Genomic DNA, 21,590 nt, shown 5'->3' on the forward strand with positions numbered 1-21,590 from the left:
ACATAAGTGAGACACCCAACACCTGGCGGGCCTAGCCCAAACAGAACCCACGAGAAGGGTGGGGCAGCCAAAAAGAGAACTGAGACTGAGAAGGGGTTTCAGAGGAGGAGGAGAAACACAAACCTCCTCTCCACACCAAAACATGAAGAACACTCACCAGCACATGAGGAAAGCAACAAGGAAAATGTGCAGCCTAATCCCCTGGCTGCTAACACACCATCAGAGACTGCAAACAAAACCGTGCTGGAAAAAAGAGAGGGGCTTAGAAGGTTTTTAAAGTTTTTTTAATCTGTGTAACTTTGTCCATAGAGAAAAGACTGCAACATATTGACCCACAGAGTCCGGTGAGTGCTGAAACAAATGGAAGAGGGGAGTCAGAATCAGGAAGAGACCAGTATATAAGAGGAATGAATGAGAGACATAGTGTGGGTTGCTCAGGTGAGGTCAGTTGGGGAGGTGGCAGACCAAGAGACCAGCGAGGTGGGTAACCAGATTGAGAAGGAGGTGGAAGAGGGTGTTGGCATATAGTGGGGGACTGATGGTGAGGTATCGGCTGTGAGAGAGAGTGGTAATAGTTATATGCAGTGTATGAGAAGGGGGGTGTAAAAGGTGAGTGAGAGTAAGATTGAGGGGATAAAGTCAGAGAGAATTAGAGAGTGAAAATTAAATGAGAGAGAGAGTATATGGGGAAAGTGGTGTGGAGAGAATATTAGGTAGTAGTGGTGAGGGCAAAGTGAATCAGGAGGGTGGTGGTGAAGGTAGTGATAAGAGAGAGAGAGGCAGAGAGAGTGTGGTAAGGCATGGCTAGACGGGAGGGATGTAGTGATGGGTGTAGTGAGAGGTGAGAAGAGGGGTGTGAGAGGCTAGAGGGGTTGCAGTGAGAAGAGATGTGTAGTAAGAGGTGAGGAGAGTGGTGTAGTTAAAGGTACGGAGAGGGGAGGAGAAAGGTGAGAGGAGAGACACTGAGCATGAATACTGAAATGACATAGGAGGAGAAGGATAGACATGATGACCGGAGGGGGGAGAAAGAGAGGGATGCAGTGGAGGTGAGAGTGTAAGGAGCAGGGTGTCTGAGTCTGGCACAATCTTAACATCTGAGGATGGTTAGGATATGGGCCATTGTAGAGAGGAACAAATCTACAACACTAACATTGTAGGTTTCGGTTTAAATACTGAAAATTCATAATGAAATCTAAAGAAACTGTGATGCTGCTCTTTGCGTGGTGTAAATGCATTTGTTTTCTATTATAATGTTCTGTGGACCCTTTTGCTTCAGCGCAAACTGCACAGCATTTTTTACATTGCACATGCACATCATTATTTACAAACTGACAGCTTCCAAAATCAATATATCAGAAAAGTAACATATCATCACAGCAACAGTAAGAACAATGGGACAGATTCTCATAAACTAGCGCAAATAAAAAGAGCAGAGAATGCGTTTGTTTCATTTGCGCTACTTTCAGAAATGTGCAGCTCACCTTATTCTCAAGGGTGACCTGTCAATTCAGGAGCGTCTGGACAGTGGCACAAATATGCACTGTCCAGCCCTTTTGCGCTCCCGACACTAATGTATGGCAGGCTCCCAGCAACCACTTGGTTTCTGGGAGTGCATATCACACAGACAGGCCGTTAAACGGACCAAGTGGACTGTGGGAGCAGTTCAGGGTCAACAGTACCTGAATTCAGTTCTTGGTGGGCTGACGGAGTCAGAAACAGTGTTGAATGTTGATGCAAGCAGATAAAGCTTGGTTCGGGGCATGTTAGTTCATATAGGCCCAAGCAGCAAGCATGCATCGAGTAGGGGAAAATGCGGTTGCTCTGTGCAGTAGAAAGGAAGCTTTCAACGATGCAGGTTGGAGCGGTCCCAGGATCGTTTCGCAAGTTGGGCCAAGCCGTGTCGAGCTTTAGTCGCTGGGAGGGGTCGATGAGTGACACTTCAGCGGTTTGCATCGGTGGGTGACGGTCGTTGGAGTTGTAATCTAGGGGGCACTGATGTGCGGGTCAACGAGGCAGCCATTCAAGGGCTAGCGGGGTAGATCCCTAGTCAGAGTCATTCGGATTGGGTTCCGGAATTGAGCAATCGATTCAGGCCTAGCTAAACGTGCTTAGCTAGGGTACGATGTAGCATCGAGCTGGTTCGAAGTGCAAGCAATAGTTCGGACTGGTGGAGGGACATAAAAGCCAGTACCGACACCCTCCCTCTTGATCAAGGTGCAGTGAACACAGAGCTACCAGCTCATGCATTAGAACAGGGAACTTCAACTGGTCTGGTCCTCCAGCTGTTGTGAAGAATACTCAGGAGGACTTGAGGTCAGGTTGATTCCATTCAGGGTCTGCTCTCCCAGCTCTAGGAGATTCTGGTGCAGAGTGGTAGGTCCTGGTCAACATTAAAGGTCACTCCTAATGTGCCATGGGAGTGGGTAGGGGACAGATCTTCCTTCTGCCTTGGGCGGCTCCTTCTTCGCCACAATCTGAGGGCTTTGGAAAATACAACTTTCCCATAGAAAGTCCAGTGAGTTCTTTCCAGAGCGAATCTTCAGATCTTCAGAGGATCTGGAATCTGGAGAGAATCTGCTCAAGGGGTGGACGACTCCTATTAAGAGCACAAGTCCTCAGGTGATTGGTCTAAAGCTAGCCTGCCTTAGAGGTCCAATCCATGATCCTGGATGGAGTGGACGTTGCCCTTCTGATGTCACACCCAAATTGTGTCGCTTCAGAGGAAGTGGAGACTACAAGAAAGGGAGAGACAGAGCAGAACAAAATGGTGAAAGTCTCCTTCAAGAGACCAGAGCTTGCCTGCATATCCCAGTCCCACCCCTTCTTGCTAACAACAAAGTCCTTTGGAGATGCAACGCCCTAGTGTGGGGCTGCTCCTTTTGAATGGGTGTGCTCCTTTGATGCCGGGGCCATGTAAGCTGCCTGCTGTGCGGCTGTCTGTAGAGGAGTGTGTAACCAGCCCCCACAAATGTATGTGGCAACCATGATCATACCTAAACTGAGGTTTAGCTTTATTTAGAGTTTACCCTGCCATCAGCATGGGTTACTTATGATCATCATGGTTTTGGTACATGGAGGCATATCTTAAATGCTGCCCCTATGCTGCAGAGATTTAGCTGTCGCTACGGCTGTTGAGTGGACATCATGTGACCTCTGAACCTGCTGTACACCACGAGTAGAGTTGGCGCTGCGGATCATGGCTACGTATGCAGCAGGGCACAAGTACACTATGCTTTTGGCATGGAGTTGGCGAAGAAGGGGAATCTGGTTAGTAGATTACCCTTTTTGAGATGGAATTACCTGCATCATTTTATGTATGAATACAAATAAAAAAAGCTAGGGCTTTATACCTTGGCCAGATATTCCCCACATTATGACTTTGCATGCACTTATCAATTAAAGAGTTTGGTTCTATGGGCATTGTTCTAACTGTAGTGTTCTAACTGTAATGCCTGTTCAAACACTTCCTCCTCCTTAGCTCGAAAAGGGCTAATTGTTGATATAATATCGTGACACTCCTTTTTGAACCTATACAAAAATGCTGTTAATTAAGTTTTATCAGACAAATGGACATGGAAATAATCGTTACACTTATTAAGGGAAGGGTGAGACTGAATGATATTATTTTAATTTGCTCATGTTGCCATTTCTGATGTCAGTCTTACGTTAGGTTATGTATTATTTTACAGTTTGTTTGATATTGCCCACAAAGATCCACATGGGCACTCGATTGCATAAATGGCAAATGTTGACATGGATGCTTGTTTTACGCATTGAGGGTGTATTAATACTGCACACAGGTGTTTCTCTTGTTTAACTGGCTTAGGACATGAGCCCATGTCAGGGGGTCAGACATCTGGTGACGAATGCTTAGTTGGTCCTCCCGCAATCAGGATCTTAGCTTGAGCTAGTTGGTATGTAATCAGCAAGTTACTGCAGAAAGACATTCTTAAAACTAAGAGTGGGTAGCCTGCCAGCTTCCCGACAGTCTGAATAAAATCAGTTATCATCTGTATAAGTTTAAACAGTGAATCCTAAAATGTGAATTAAGGCTGCTAGTGGACAGACATACAGTTAGAATAAGACAGCGATTTGAGGGATTACACAAACGACTAAAATTTCATGTGACACAAATATGTGAAGATGAGCTACCTGAGCATCATCAAATAAGTAAACAAAACTATATGATCTAATTCGGAGAGGGGGGTGGGAGATGAAGAGTATCAAGCCATAGATCTACAAGAATAGGTACACTTAGGCCAGAGGAGTCAAGTTCCCAACTCGATTTCACTGATACTTCTATCCATCGCATAGGCCTCTAACCTGTCTGATAAGAATCTAGGAAGTTATAAATCTTGTAATTAATTTGGGACCATGTGTTACAACAGTTTTCCTAAGCAAGTAAGTTTGGAAATAGGTCAAAGGTTAAAAAGAATGTGAGGATCAAAGGATGAATTCAGAAGAGGAACAACCAGGGCATGTTTGAAACAGGACAGAACTAACCTCCTGAACACATTACCCAATAGTAAAAGCTAGAGGTTTTAAGGTTTCAGCAGTGCATAGACTCTGCATGAGCCTGAACATTTACAATGTGAGATAAGTAACACGGTTGGGTCTAAGATAAAGGTTGAAAAGAGACAAACAAGTATGAGCTGATTGTATTGTACTGAAAAACGTTCATCAACTCAGCCAGCCGAGACTGTGAAATTTCCTACCGTAACATAGCAACTTTGCACTCAAAGAAATCTTGTTAGGTAATCATAGAATTTCTGCAACTGAGTAATGGAAATGGAGATCCTGTAAAAGACTCAAAATTGTTCCCTGTGGGATTTGCAGCCTGTGTGATAAGGTTGACAAAATAAAATGCTTCAGCATCCCTTTAGCCATAATCGGAGTATTAAGTCTGAGGAAGAGTAACCTTGACACCGGGACCATTCAAGGACCAGAACTTTACATTTGCCACCTAGAGATTTAGACATAAACCATTTTGTTGTTTTAGATGTAATACGAGTTGGCAATGTTTTATTGCAACAATGAAATCAAGAACTGCAAAAGGATCATCTGAAGAATGAACCCCAGAGTAGTTGGAATACAGTGCTAAGAGCAGGACTGCTTGAGTGGCCTCAGTCTAACATCCATCTGAATAAACAGCTATCATAGTGTGTTGAGTTCTGAGACTACCTGGTGCAACAACAGTAAAATAGAAATCAGCAAGATAACACAAGAGAGGAATGGGCTGTAACAAGATCTTGTTTTGATTAAACAAGATCACGTACATGATCAATCTTGTATATGGAAGTAGGAACAAGTTGTACGAGCCCAAGATGATATAGACTGTCAAGGAGTTGCACTGTCTTGGAGAAGGTACCAGCTTCTGCCCAGACATTGAAATTGACTTAATCTTTCAGAATTGTGCCCAACAGGGTAAAGTGGGACAACCCAAGGGTGGTATGATGATTGATGTTCATAATCATCTAGTAGCCAAGCAAATTGACCTGATCAATGATACAAATTTATTGGTCGTTACTATTCAGCAACCTAAGGAAAATCTTAAAGGCAACTGCTGCTGGTGAATGCCTATGAACCACCTGGTGGAAGTGAGACGGGGAGAATTGTGCTGGAGTTATATGAGGTTCTCTTAAACAACTAGTATGAGAAGGGGGTGGACATGGTTATTGTGGGCAAGTTTTTTATGCCCATCGTGTTGACAACCCCCGGGACATACACGCAGAGTATGTATTCCCGAATAGTGAAATGATACACACAACTGCAAACAAGATGGGTAATTACGGCCTTCTTTGAAGGCCGTAATTTGACAATGTTGAATGGAAGGACACAGAATCATCAGCCTGGCAATAACAGCTGAAGTTGAAAGTCAGGTGTTAAAAGAGCTACTATAGATTATGTTTTTGTAAACAGCTTAGCAAATGTTATGGTGTGGTGATTAACATTGGGGTTATAGCGACCGTGCTATGGTTATGCTTGAACTTGATTTCAAACAGTTCCCTAGCATTAATCATCAGGTAGAGGCTGTTATGGTTAGTAATGGGGCAAATAGGTAAGGGTGGTCAATGCAGAATTTAAAAGCGGTATGCCAATATCTGGGAAGTCTACATAAAGGAGATAATAATCTACCGAGTGATAGTTCACCTGATTTCATAATAGAAATGCATTACATCCTTGACTGCCACTTTTTTGCCAGTTCGCACAAAACAACTATAGGCCTGTGATAGAGAATGTGGGTGTTTGATTCTAAGATAAGAGATACAAAGAGGGTCATGAAACAAAACATCAGAAGATTAGAAGATAAGTGGTCTTTCTGAAGCTGATCAATGCCTAGAGATAAGATGAATTAAAAATAGGTATTATAATTGGGCCAAAGCCATGGATTTGCATCGAATAAGGCACAATGCAACATATGTACCACATATTGAGGGGGAGGAGGGGAGCATTCAAACGTTCTGGTGACTGCTTAATAAAAGGAGAGGAGTCAATACAGAACATATTGTTAACTCTATAGGGGTAGTTGAATGGCAAAAGTATCTTGAGAGGATATATGTAGAGGATGAAGCTGAAAGAGCATTCTCCCTAACTTCGAAATACTATGCTCTAGAAATTGATCGAGATAGCATTGACAAAATTAAAATCATCACACGCCCAGGCCTGGTTGGCCTAGCTAACGTGGTATTAAAAGAGAATGCAGATTTTTGGGTGGATTTGCTAATGAAGGTTAACCCCTCATGGTGCATAATAAAATGCAGGGGTGCTGGAAAAAAGCAATCTTAGTTCCCATCTCTAATAAAGGATCTCATACTTACCGCAAGAACTATAGATTTTGGCATGTACAGATATACCAGGAACAATTTTTGCTTACCTTCTCTTTGCAAAGCTTAAAGAAGGGGTCCTGGGCAGACATCTATTAAGTGATTACCAGACTGACTTTAGAGCAAGCTTGGTTACTGCACACAATGTGCTGACCCTTAACTTGTTATTAAATGAGGCCAGAGTGAAGAAAAACCCTCAGCTGTAAATCATGTATGTCGATTTTTCCTCCGCTTTCGACACTGTGAATTGTAAAAAGTTATGTAACAAAATGCAGAGAATTACCATTCCAGAGGGCTTATTTAAAATTATAGCACACCTGCATATGGACACTAGTGTACAACTCAAGTTGAGTGATATGGAAACATAGGAACTGGAAAGGGACTTAAGCAAGGGAGTGTACTTGCTCCCATGCTCTTCAACCTGTTTCTGGCAGACCTACCGATAGAACTAGGTAAGGTGAATTGTTTCCCCCCTAGGATAAGTGATAGACATTATAACTTGGGGAACTTTTTTACAGTCACTCTTAGACCATGATAGTATTACAGTGTTGCACTGATGCGTGCAGAGAACGAAGACACAGAGTTCCCCTACTCCGTTTGTAGTAAGTGAAAAAGGTGGTTTCTGCACTCATCTATTACTGCGCACAGGGAGTTCTGCCTCTCACAGTAGAACCCGACGCTTGAAGCATAAACCAGAATTTTGACTGCGTGTAGCGCTTGTGAGTCTGATGGGACTCTTTCTGACAACACGACATCAGTGAGCTATTTGTACTCCGACGATAGTTAATTAAACAATCTATGTCCAGATTTGAAAAAGGCACATGTAGGGTGCCGAAACACGTGTCATCCTTATGAGCGATCAAATAAATAAATATATGATGAACTAAGAGAAATTGGTGTTGGTTGATACCGAACTTCCTGTGGCGCAGTAATAGATGAGTGCAGAAAACACCTTTTTCACTTACTAAGTGATAGACATGTCATATGTATGGCCTATGCAGATGATGTTGTCATTTTGTATTGCACATATGTAGGCATCAAGTGTAGTGCCCAGAGATTATGCGAGTATGACGATGCAAATAACCTATAAATACATTTCAGTAAAACTAAATGTGTGTGTGTGTAGGCAGGAATAAGTGCAACAAGAGCACCATTAGAACCCCAATGGGTTATAAAAAAAAAAGTGGACTGACACACATTCCTGGGGCAAGTTATTTCGGCCAGGGAAGATCATGAGGAACTAATGGAGTCCAAAGTAAAGGCGGCGCATGCATTCATGATGTCTATAACAACATTTGCTACAAAAACAGCTGCCTTTAGTCTAAAGGGGATCGTGTTAGCATACAAGCAGAGCTTCATGGCTTTGGTGATGTATGGTTTGGAAACCAGTTTGGGAAATCATTCGGGATGGTTACAGAGATTAGAGGGCACCTTATGGCAGGGAGCCATGGGGTTGTCACGAAGTACAATGATGAAAGCCCTGATACTGGAATTAGGACTGACAGCTCTGCACACTAGTGTACTAATTAATAGAGGGCTGATATACTTAAAGGCAAGAGCTCCTCCGGTATGTTCCCTATTAGCACTGATAGGGAAGGTTTTGCAAAAAGAGGACAGAGGTTCTGGTGCTTCCTTTCGTGAAATGGAGTGTTAGTTCCAAGAAATGGGATGGGCCCCACAATGGGACAGACACTACTTCTGGTTAAAAAGGAGTTTGTGGCTAAAGCCAAAGCATACGATTGGGTGGCGTCTCATGCACATGTTGGTAAATTGCCCAGTTACACTATGTTTTCTAAGATGCAGAGAAGGTACATTGCACTCCCGACACTAGCAGTGTGCAGGCGTGGTATGGTTTGAAAGTGGAAAATAGATACTGTAAATTATGTCAATCCAGAGAAGAAATGGAAAGTAACCTACACAACCTGACCTCTTGTTGTATGCTAGAGGGGCGTTATGAGGTGGCATTTGGGAAATCTGTGTCTGGGGCCTACTAATACCTTACTGACACTAGCAGTTATACAACTCTAGTTTAAAATTGAGGAGAAATTAAAAGACATAGGAATTCCCAAAGACAGACATTGAAGGAAGCTGCAGGCTTGCATTTTGAGCTCATTGAGCTTAAAACACGGCACTGGCTGGCACAGGATGAACTGATAATGGGATGTGTCCTAGCACAGTGTACTTTACACGCAACAAGATGCATTTTACTGTCTTCAAGATGTGATGTTATGATGAGACCCACGGTTCAGTTAAGGACATATGAATGTTACAAAATGTATGCATTACTTTATGATATACATCATTAAATGTAAATTAAGCACCAATACCAATGAAAGCACGTTTGGATGAAAGAGGTGCTTATGAATTCTGAGTTTAATAAGGAAACCTAAAGGGTCTTATTTTAGAAAATTTTTAGAAATATATCAAGGTTAGTTACAAAGTTTTATTAATCATTTTATTAAATCATGATGGGAAAGGTGGAATGTAATTGTGTCTATTGTACATCATATGTGTTATGGTAATGTAATGTGTCAAAGGTTTAATGTAAACTAAATCACACAATATAAAAAATGTTTTTTAAAAATTCAAATAAACTAAGAAGTGGTTATGCAAGAGAGCCTGTGGGACAAGGAAATCAGCTATAAAGTTCGGAAGAGACACAAAGTAGCTCTGGGGTCTATAGTGAATCCTCAGGTAAAGGGATTACATGTGTGATCGTTCACAGGCAACAGGGAAGGCCTCGTCATTCACTGAGGGGGGAACAGACGAGTGCTTTTCTTTTTTTTCATAACAACATTTTATTGATTTTTGCAAAATAGTATATTCAGTACAACAATGCAATAATTGTCAGATATAACATCAATTGAAGTCTTTAGATGCCTTTATAGACTGGGGGTGCGAGCGACGGCGGGCTCCTGGCTGTAGCAGTTGGGTCATCTTGGTCCCGGATGGTTGTCCGACTTGATTCCGGCATGTTTGGGGTCATTCGGGGCTCAGTAGAGTGGGCTACATTGGAGCCATCTTGTGAGTGGGGGTCTCCTGATGAGGGCTGGGTATTTGGCTGCATAATCCAAGAATGGGTCCCATATATTCAGAGTTCTATTTAGGGAGTCTCAACGTATTGCTGTGATTTTTTCCGCAACTGCTATGTCCCAACATTTGGCCCACCATAGGGCGATCAAGGGGCCATTTTTGTCTTTCCATAGTCGGGCCATTGCAATTTTCGCGGCTAGTAGTAGGTGATTGCATAGGTGAGGGATTTGGCCTGAGATCGGGAATGCGCCTTCTCCGGTTTCGCCTAGCAGGACTATTCCTGGGTCCCAAGGGATGGAGAGCCCGGATATTTCTTTGATGTGCTTCAGCACTTCCCTCCAATATAGCTCTGCCTTTGGGCAGGCCGACACTAGGTGGAATAGAGATCCGGGGACCGGGCAGCCGCGCCAGCATGTGTCGGGAATTTCAGGGTTGGCTTTATGGATTTGAGTAGGGGTGATATAGTATCTATAACACATCTCCCTGCTTTTCTATAAAAACGTGTACATCTGTAGTATTTGGTAATGCAAAATCTCCATTGGTACCAAAACCATTGAAGGCAGGTTTGTGTGAGAAACAGAAGTGAGAGAATATGGCTATCTAGGAGATTATATATGTCCAAGAGGCGGTAACGGTAAACAAGTTACCACCAAACTTATAATGAAGAGTGTATTTTCTTTCCTTAATCCTTTCATCTAGTGGCTCATGGATTTATTAACTATGTCATGCCTCCTCTGCAAACTGTATTTTTGTACCCCAGATATCTTAGTTAATGCCATTTTAGGAGTGTTTTCTATATCTAGGCCTCATTACAAGTTTGTGGCTGCAGTAAACAAAAGTGGCAATAGTTCACTTACTACCAATTATTTGGCAGTAGTTCAGTTACTGCCAATTTTTTGGCAGTAACGGAGTGAGCACCACTTTTACAACACCACTGAATTTGAAGTTTGACCCTCCACTGTAAGGCCCAAAACTTGGCATTTCCACCGTGCGGTATTACTATTCACAGTAAATTTGCCAGAAATCCCAATCGAGTCCTGTGGACTCCAAAAATTGGGATTTACATCACTCTACCACCACTCATAATCCTTTGGTAATGGCTTGCGACCGAATGGCACTAATGATAAAAGGTTTGGCAGCAAACCAGATTTATCACCAATTTACCACCAAGCATATAATTAGACTCAGTGTTTTGGTTCTGCTTGCCATCATATTTTTGTTTGTTTATTTTCTTTATTCAAAACTGCTTCCCCAGCAGAGACAACAATACAGCCATTGCACTGGTCTTAAAGGAAAAATAGCCAATTTCTTAAATCTTACTGTTGTGTAAGGTTGGTGGTGAACTGGTTGTCAAACTATGCAACACTATGCTTCATCTTCTATCCGTGTGAAGCTGTAGTAGTCCATACATTAGCATCCCTTCCCAAATACAGCAGAAAGGGAGCTTGAAATCAGCCTTTGTGCATTGCACTTGAATGTGCTACAGATACAGAGACAGACGTCACCTCTAAGGCTTACTGTTCCTTCCTGGCCTTTGTTCTCACAGTCTGGTCACCGGTGATTCATGGGATAGGAGATCTGTTGAGAGACACAAGATTATGTGTAATACCAGGGTACAAAAATAAGAACAATTGCCAAAATACTGAGAAAGTCGAAACTAGTGACAAATGCCCTTGTCCCAGACTGGTTATAGAACCTCATAAAGTCCACTAGCATATTAGGCACTCTTCCCCAGTCATACTGACCCTTTAGCTCTGCCTGCCTACCGGTACCACCTGATTACCTAGTAGACCAGTCCAACTCTTGAACATACAAAGGCAATTTCTGTTAGGTGTTCCCCAAATGCATCACTTACCTCATTGCAGTGTACTTAGTGTGAACAACAGAGGACAAACCCATTGCGGGAATGGCCCTTCTGGACGTAAGAAAAGATGCTTAAGATGCTTCCAATTCTTTTTAGGTTCAGATTTTAAGAGAGAAGGTCGATTTTAGAGATGTTCAATCCCGATGCGGCTCCAAGGATAACCTCACACATTGTGCAGGGGGAGGAAATGTAAGTAGAGGAGCAGGCAAACGCGTTTACTAACTGTTAACCTCTATCCTTCTCCCTCAGCCTTCACAAACAGCCCTTACTGTGTGCCTTGCCTATGCTAAAGTCCTCACTTCTTAAAGATGGTGCACTCTCCACGCTGACTTTCTTTGGTCACTCTTCCTGGTCTTAATTCTGTTTCTTGTTCTCTCTATGTTGTTGATGGGGTGGGTCTTTGATTTATAATACTTAATGGTTGGCGCATATTGCTCTTTGATGGCATTTCTGTCCATGCAAAAGCAATGTTTAACTTGCCACTTTGGTAAAAAAAAAAAACAACACAGAGGCATAACTTGGTCATACAAGTCTCAAGGCTTTCATTCACAGATCTGAGCACCCACCAACAGAACAAAATCTCCTGCATTTTGTGCAGTTTATGGTATTACTATCCATATAGACCCCTCCTCAGCTTCTTGTTAAAACAACGCATGCATGTCCTTTAAGGCCAACCTCTATTTCGTTTTCTATGGACTGGCATGTTAACATCACAGGAACACAGACTAAACACGAATTTACAATTTCAAAACATAAATAGAGAATATTGCCAGACATTGAATTCAGTGACATATTACAGCAGCAGCTAGAAAAAAGAATCTATGGAAGCTTAATACATGTCATTTGTAAGAATCAAGCAAAGAAACACATTGCATGGATGATCTATTGAACTATGTATGCACTCTGCCTCACTTAACAATCTAAAAAGGCTAAGCTACATTAGCCCTATACTGTGTCTACACATTGTAGGCCATTTGTGCATGGATTTAATAGAACATTATATTCACGTTTTTGTTGACATTCTCTATTGAATGTGGAAACCTGTGTCCCTTTCCCTGGTGTAATCACTCCCTTTCCTCTTGGTGCTTTCTTGTTTTACTAATATTCTCCTATTTTCTACCTTATCTGTTCTGTGGTAGTGGCGCCTATAATAATCCCTTCTATGCATTGACTCTGTCAATTGTTTGTGCTTTAACAGATACATATTGTTACCAAGAAGATCGACCTCAGCCATATAACCTCCAAGTGTGGCTCTTTGAAGAACATCCGCCACAGGCCAGGTAAAAATATGCATGTCATTTACATACATTGGAGTGATTATTTTACATTTTACACTAAACCATACAATTAGTCACTGACGATTGGCCTGTCAGAAAATCTGATTACCTGAAAACTGGCAAGGCTCGAAAAGTCAATCTCATGCCTCACATATAAATCTTGTAGATCAGTAATTGCGTGACAGAATGTTTGTCCATCGGTTGCTGCAGTGAATAGTTGTCCGTCCATTACCTTTTCACGGAATGCATGACCACTAGATACTCTTGTCACTAAATGCTTTCTCATAATTTATTGTGATAGAGAATGCATATCCATCAGTCCTGGAAATCTGTGGCACAGTAATTGACGGGCAAGCGTCAGGAGAAAGGTAACTTTATTAATTCGGCAACACAGTAACTAATGTGCAAGCATTCCCTGGCACAGTAACTGATGGGCACGTATTCTATGGCAAAGTGACCTATGGACATACATTATGGGGTAACCGATGGACAAGAATTATTTACACAGTAACTGATGGCAAAGTAGTCTATAGCACAGTGTCTAATACACAAGCATTCTGTAGCAAAGTAACTGATGAATAGCACTTCACTGGTACAATACCTGATGGCAAGAATTACTATTCATGCTTTACTATGCCAGCAAATGCCTGGCAGTCAGTTACTGTGTACAGAAGAAGGCGTGCGTGCACATTAGTTACTGTTATACAATGTACGTTCAGCAGATACTCTGCCATGGAATGTGTGTCCATTATTTACGGTGTCACAGAACAGAATGTTTGTCCATCAGTTACCCTGCCGCAGAATGCTCTTTCATCAGTTGGTGTGTATGCAATGCTTGTTGATCCGGTACCAGGCCACAGAATGCCTCTACATAAGTTACTGTGCCTCGGTATGCTTTACCATCAGTTCACTGGCAGAGATTGCCTAGCCGTCAGTCAGTGTTAGAGGATGCTTGTCACTCAGTTGCAGTGCCAACAAATGCTTCCAGTTACTGTTCACAATGATGCTGCTATCAAATGCATAGCCACAAGTCACAATGCCATGGAATAGTGGCCTTTTAATAACCCTCAAGATAATGCTTCCCCGTGAGTTGCTATACAACAGAACAGCTCTCCATTAATCTGCTCCTTTCTCTCCTGCTTCCAATACACTCACATAGCCTGCTTTTCAGCCTTTCTCACACTCTTACTATCGGCCCCAGGGTCCTCACTGTCTGTTTCCCCTTTCATTGTCACCCCTCTCTGTTACAACATAACCCCCACCACAGAACATCCACCATCTAGCTAAGCAGAGTTAAAGGGACCAGTATCCTGAGTGTCGATGCATGCTTGCCAATCTGCACATTGCGAGCGCGCTCCCGAGAAAACTGTGTTCACCTTTGGCTTTATGATTCCTCATAGACAGCCCAAGAGGTTTGAAGATGAATCCAGGTTTTAGAAAGACACAGGAGCAGATTGTATATTAACAAATGTGGACCATGTATTTATCTCAGAAGGCATCTCAGCATCGTGTAGTTTACAAACATCTGCTACAGAAACTAGGTGAACTGTTTTAAATAAAACCTAGGCACACCAGGCTATAGAAATTAATGAAAGAAATAGGGGATTCAAGATGGCCGCCTGACTGGAAGCACTGTAATCAGTGTGCTTGTACCTCTCGGCGCCAAACAATTAGTACAAATTGCAACTAAGCACCCCCTGGCAGAAAACTAGAGCGTAGAGTGTCCGTTGGCGAGTTGCAGCAGTGTATCAGCCGGTAGCGGGTGCATCAGAATCATCCCTCAGCCCTGATCGCTGCTGGCGTCATTTGGCCCCAGAGGGGAAGGCAGTGGTGGAATCCACCATGCCGCCCAGGCCAAAAGGGTGCCCAGAGCTACCAGCGGAGGTGGAAGAGACTGGGCGTGGAGTCTCACCCCGATCCCAAGGTCGTGGGATCATCAAGGTGGATGTCACTGCTGCACAGGTGTTGCCCGGCGGGAGCCGCGGTGTCCCGCTGCTGGGCCGAGGAACCAGGCAGACCGTCCTCGCGGTTTACGCAACCCCGGGCAGGGAGCTTGTCAGGACGAAGATTTGCATAGGCAGACCTCCCCGGTCTTCATGGGAAAAATAATCAGCTGCGAAGCGAGCGGGCTACTCCCTCCTCGCCCCCCATGGTAGAGTCTCATCACAGGCAGCGGCGATCAAGAGAAACCAGGGACGAGCCCCTGCAGGCACCCAGTGGTCGGCTGGAGCCCGGGTGCCTTGTCCCGCTGCATGTACTGCATTGGAGGTGAGACAGCGCTGAATCCCGTGGGAGAAAGCAGGTGCAGAGCTGGCATTGGGCCACCCCTCACATCCTACAGTTAATGCTTATGGGAACTGGGCCCTGGAGATCAGAGGCGGCTGCATGACCAGGAGGGGCCGTGGTGAGATGGAGAGGCCCGGGGTCTGACGGCAAGCACATCAAGCTGCATGGGTCAGGAGCAACATACTGACGGAGGCCCGCAGGAGGGAGACAGTAGAACACTTAGGCGAGGAGGTGATAGTGCTGGCCCCACATAACGGCGCAAACCATCTGGAAGCCTGCAGCCCTGTGCATACCTCGTGAAGATGGGGAGGGGACCTGGATACGGAAGTAGGAGCCGCAAGGATGGGACAGCGGCCTGGCAAGGAAGAACTGCACAGTGCTCATAGAACCCAAAGGGCAGGTGGCAAGGGGCCTGCAAGGCTATGATGGAGCAGAGAGGGAGTCCACAATCGCTGAAGATTCAGCTGGAGAGCCTACAGAAGCCAGATAGGGTGCCACCCCGGGTGAAGGGTGGTCCCCGAAAATACAAATATTTAACAAAAAGGGTAAGCTCTGAAAGAGGAGGCAGGCAAAGTTGCCCCAAGGAAGCAACAGTGAAGAGACGATGCTGGCACTCCCTCCCCTTGGTGTACCCCAATGTCAAGGACCAAGATCAAAGATGTGATGCCCACTCCCAAAACCTCGAGAAAGACCCAAGAAGGTAATCTACAGAAGCTATGGGGGAAGAAGCGAGAGGGGGAGCACAGCCAACGGTCAAGTGTCTCTGAGAGAAAGTGACCCTGAGGGTCTGAAACCCCCTCCAGCGTAACGGGGGGTAACTAAGGAGGTCTTTAGGCAGTGCTTCCAATAATTCAGCGACAAAATCACTGAAACGCTTCAATCGCAAATAAACATTATTCAGGCAGAACTTTCCCAGATGGGGGAATGGACCGATGCAGCCGAAATTGCTCTGCAAGACCTAGCTGAGGACCCTCGGAAGATGGATGTCTTGGTGGAACAGTTTGCAAGGGTCATGCAGAATTTGGAAATACAGAGCGAGCACCGCGAAAGTCACTCAAGAAGATCCAATATAAGAATAAAAGGCCTCTCGGAGGGAGTGGCAGATAAGAACCTGAGTGAGAAAACACAGCAGGTCTTTGCAGACCGACTGGAAATGGAGAACTGGTCAAATCTACAGCTGACCGAGTGTACTGAGTGGGGCCCAAGAGAGGGGAACCGGGGGCCAGGCCACGGGATGTGGTGGTGGCATTGCAGCAGTTTGGTCAGAAGGAGCAGATACTACTGGCAGCTCAGAGGAACAGCCCGATAAAGATAAAGATCAATGCGTCGGAGATTCAGCTATACCAAGACCTGGCAGAGTCCACGTTGGTGAAACGAAGGCTGATGGGCCCAGTTGTTAGGGCCTTGACAAAGGCCCAGGTGATATATAAATGGACAATTCCTTCTGGACTGTTGTTTTCTGGGTAAGGGAGGCAACATTGGGTTACAACGTGTGAGGACGGACTGAGGATTTTGAAAATGAAGGATTTGGCCCTGCATCAGGATCAGAAAACGGTGAGGAAACTCATCAAGAGGAAGCTGTGGGAGTGGACATCAGTCCAGGCAAAAGGTCGGAAGAAAAGGGCTCCATGTGGCCCGACAGACTGACTGGAAAAGGAGGCGCCCCGGAGCTGATGAGGGGCCGGGGGCCCAGTAAGGATGACACCTGGGGGTAATGGGGTTATGGTGTACCAGGAGGGGATGAGCTGGAGTACTCTACCTCTTGAATTTGTTCTCATAGGTCTTGGTATGCCCGCACAGTTTCCCTCTGGGTTATTTCAAAGGCTCACATCCCATGGCTTGTTGCTTGGGATATCAATAGGATGGTTGAGCCTACCTGAGGATTGTTCGCAGAGTATAGTGGGGGATGGCGAAGGGTAAGGGGGGGTGGACATCTTGTTCAAACGGGGGTCTTAAATCTGCAGGGTACGGACATCAAGCTGGCATTCAAATTAATCACTTTTAACGTCAGGGTGCTTAACAACCTGTTAAAAGGAAGTAAGTGGAGCAATTCCTGGAAAGGGAAAAGCCAGACTGGGTTGCACTACAGGAAACGCATATCCAAAAGATAGTTAAACATAAGCTTAAAATCAGAGGCTAACCACATATATTTCAGGCCAATGCCAAGGGGAATAGAGGAGGGGTTCTCATAGCCATCCGGGAGTTGCCAGGCTTGCTTATCATTGCCACAGAAGAGGACACCAAGGGCAGATACATCATGGCTACCATCAGGTGGCATGGAGGAACATACATTCTGGTGTCAATCTAAGCACCAAACACAGGGTAGGACGGGTTCCTGTGATCAAAATCAAGCAGTTTGCAAAGGGGAAGATTATTCTCACGGGGGACTTCAATTTGGCATGGGACCCTCTTAAAAATAGGAGCGTGAGGATTTATCGTGGCCCCTTCTAAGAAGCTGAAAGAGCGCGTTGGCACAGTTAGCCCTGATGGACTGCTAGAGGGAGACACATGGAGAAGGCAAGGGATACACATTTTACTCCCATGTCCATAGGTCCTTCTCAAGGATCGACTATATTTGGCTGTCTATTACCTTGCTGGGACACGTGAAGGATGTGGACCTGGGGGCTACAGCACTATCAGATCATGCACCCATCATGCTTACAGTTCACCGGGAGAGGGGTGCGCAGGGGCTATGGAAATGGAAGTTCCCAGAACACCTCCTCAGGGACCGGGTGATCTGAGAGGACCTGCGGGGCAAGGTTAGGGAATTCTTGTGCATTAACAGGACACGCATTTAATGATACCATGAGGGGGGAATTAATTACAAAAAAAGCGCAGAGAGACACACATTTAAACCACCTACAGGCAGAGCTTGAAACTCAACTCAAGTAGGCGATGGCCAAAATGTAAAGAAGGACTCAGGAAATGCGATTAGAAGAGAATATAGGCAGATTAAGGGCCAGTTAGAGGTGTTTCAAACCAAGAAGGCCGAGCATTCCTGTTATACCTGCAACAAACATATTACATCAAGGTGAATAACAGGAGCGCACATTGGTATTGGTGAGACAGGTGAGGAAGAAAGAAGCATCCAGGACTATTCTAAAAATGTAAACAGGACAGAAAGGGGAAAGCTCTTCTAGTGGGGACATTATAAATGCCTTCACAGAATTCTACTCAGCCTTATACTCATCAGATTCGCGTTCTGAAAAGGTCCCGGGAGAGTACCTGTCTGGATGTCCCCTGCAGAAGATTACTCATGTGGTAAAAGGAGGAGTTAGAGATGGATATTTCCCCCGAGGAAGTGAGGGCCGCAATCTTATCGTTGCCAAGTAGCAAGGCCCCAGGCCAGATGGTTTTCCTGGTATCTTCTATAAAGCATTTAAGGAAGTGCTTACTCCAATATTACTTTCTCTCTTCAACTCCTTTGGAAAATCTGGGCACATTGCCCCATAAGTGGAGGAGACAAAGGTGATGTTGCTTCCTAAACCTAATAAGGACACCACGCAATGTGGGTCATATCATCCCATTGCTCTGATTAATAGAGACGTGAAAATATACACTAAGATACTGGCGTCTTGCCTGGAAAAGCTACTTCCTAAATTGACAGACCCAGATCAATCAAGAGTTACCAGACACTGGCAAACATTTGACAACATGTGATGAGTATGTCTCCTAATATAGAAAGTCAATATATCCCACACTGCAGCTGTAATAATTGCCTAGACACGGAAAAGGCCTTCAACCTCGTAGAGTGGTCCTTCCTTTTCTATATCCCGGAGGCCATGGACTATGAGGCTAATTTCTTATGGATGGTAAGGGCCAACTATCATTTGCCTACTCTCTGCCTGGTGATCAATGGTCCACTCTCCCAGGGCATAGGGGTCTCCCGAGGCACAAAGCAGGGCGGCCCACTCTCTCCTCTTCTCTATGCGATCCATTTGGAGCCACCAGCAGCACGTTTATGATCGGCACCTGACATCAAGGGAATTAGCTTTAGAGGGGAGGATCAAAAAGTGATCGCCTTTGCGGATGACATGCTGCTCACAGTCACACAGCCGGATATAACCCTGCCGGCAATTGCTAGAGAGCTCAATGAGTTTGGCTCTGTTGCAGGCCTGAAAATCAATGGCCACAAGTCAGACATGCTTAACCTAGCTCTGCCAGACGGGCATCTTAGGGAGTTGAGGGAGGTGTGCCCCTACATCTGGGTGGCAATAGCATTTGGTATTTGGGGGTACAGATCACTATGTCCCTGGGAGCCCAATATCAGGCCAACTACCCTCCTCTGTTAGAGAAGGTGAGGCAATTTTTGTTACACTGGGGGCCCCTGTCGATATAGTGGCTGGGGAGGATTAAAACCCTGAAGATGGTGGTCTTCCCTAAGATCCTATATAATTTTCAAGCTCTCCCCATATTGGCCCCGCAGAAAGTCTTTAAGGCTTTTCAAAAACAGAAGAGTACATTTATCTGGAATAATAAAAAACAGAGGGTCTCCATGAAGGCACTAATGGCGGCCACTCACAGGTGGAGGATTGGGGGTACCTGACTTCTGCCTTTACTACCTAGCAACTCAAGTTTGGGTAGTCCGCGAGTGGCTTACGGGAAATCAGAGCAATATTTGGCAGAGGATGGATGCGACGGTTGTGGGGAATCCCCTAAATGAAGATCTTTGGTGCCCCAGGATGGACAGACTTAGGAATATGTATTTAAGCATGATCACAGCGGTGGTGAGTGAGGTGTGGGATTCCCTGGTTCTGTTGGTGGGTCTGACAACCTTCACGTCTCCTTGGACACCATTATTTTGAAACCCTCATTTTGGGGCGGGACAGGAGATGGGGGCCTTTGCAAGGTGGGAAGCAGCAGGGTGCCGCAAGTTGGGGGACATGGTGGCCAATAAAGGTATATACTGTTGATGTTGACAGTCTATTTGTCTAGTGAAAGCCAGAGTGTTGGAGGATCAAAAGGACACAAGTTGTGGGTTTTTTCAAGCGTTTTATAGGAACTTTGAAAAACAAAGATTTTTACCATACCTATCTTTCGGCGCAATTAAATAGTCAAGTTACTCCAGCTACCAATGTCCAAGGCTATTCTTGCCAAATGATACCCCTTTTTTGTGAGCAAGGATGAAATGCTAGTTTCTGATGATATCAATGCCTAGATACGGGAATTCGTTTTTAGCCCCTTTTACATTCCAGCCATCTAACATTCCCCCTGGGCATGCCATAGAGATGGGTAAAACAATTGTTTTAGAAATATTGGCCGTACATTATGATCTGTTTCCAAAGTCTTCAAAAAGTGAGAACAAGTTGGGCAGTGGCATTTAGTTTGGAGAGGAGGACTAGCAGATAGTCCAAGTATAAAAGAACTATGGACGGAGATGCTTGTAGCAGGTAGTGGACGCGCTGTTGGTGGGGACCATGCTACCGTCCCTCCTCCTGAAGCAGGTTGCTTTACTTGCAAGCTCAGGAAGTTTTTCCTGAAGAGGCTTCACAGAGGGCACAGCAGGGAGACCGAGGACTGCCATCCGTCCTTGTGGAGCGAGGACTGCCGGTGCCCAGCAGAAGGGGGGGGCATGCTGTGAGAGCAGAGTGTGGTGCCCGGCGGCCCATGTTCGTGTATGCTGGGAATCCTCCTTGCATAGTTCAAGCTGATCTGTGGTGCCCTCAAGTGTGAGATCAGCAGCTGTGGGCCCGCTTTGGGGCTCAGGGCTACATACCTGCGTGGAGGGTATTGCCTACAATTCCTCCAGGCCGGATATGTTGTCTGCCCTGAAGACTTGACGGGCGAGTGCATCACTACTGGGGAGCAGCTCGTCAGAGTTTGGTGTGGGGAGTGACAGGGGGTGACCCTGGCCCCTGTTTGCCCACTATAACTGTCAACAGTGGACCCTCATTTTAGACTGAGCTCCCAGCCAGTGGATTGTTAGGCTGGCCTGGACCTTGAAGTGTGCTGCAATATCCTGCTTGTCCAAGAGGGGACAACTGAGTCCCCCGGATTTGGAGCTCGCCTGCTCTGGGCCGGGCGGATGGCGAAAGGCGGCAAGAAGCAGGCCAAGTTGTCTTTCTCCCAGTCAAACCCTCTGCCTAAGGGGAAGCTTGCAGATCAGCGTTCAAGTACCAGAGACAGAGTTGAGAGAGACATGGCGGCTGCGGGTGGTTCACTGGAATGTGGGGAAGGTGAAGTTAGGGCGCTGGCATGGAAATCATTCTCACACAAATGAAGGCAGGGTTTGACTCGGTCAACAATAAACTGGATAATCTGGTGTTTAAAATGGACCGCATGCAGCACAGGATCGAGAAGGAAAGT

At 45.2% G+C, this 21,590-nt stretch overlaps 1 protein-coding gene across 18 annotated transcripts in view; it reads left to right on the forward strand.

Moving 5' to 3' along the window:
* The window catches only part of MAP2 (microtubule associated protein 2), a 680,541-nt gene that overhangs the window by 540,148 nt on the left and 118,803 nt on the right, over positions 1-21,590 (forward strand). For 13 of the 18 annotated variants that reach the window (XM_069615871.1, XM_069615878.1, XM_069615880.1 and 10 more), the window contains one exon: positions 12,920-13,001. In XM_069615871.1, the coding sequence (XP_069471972.1) occupies positions 12,920-13,001 (82 nt within the window). Of the gene's footprint in view, positions 1-11,817; positions 11,911-12,919; positions 13,002-21,590 lie in introns of all 18 variants that reach the window. The other 5 variants (XM_069615866.1, XM_069615867.1, XM_069615868.1 and 2 more) reach the window with 1 other exon arrangement.

Source organism: Ambystoma mexicanum, chromosome 9, assembly GCF_040938575.1.
Source record: "Ambystoma mexicanum isolate Mex_15411 chromosome 9, UKY_AmexF1_1, whole genome shotgun sequence".
Lineage (NCBI taxonomy): Eukaryota > Metazoa > Chordata > Amphibia > Caudata > Ambystomatidae > Ambystoma > Ambystoma mexicanum.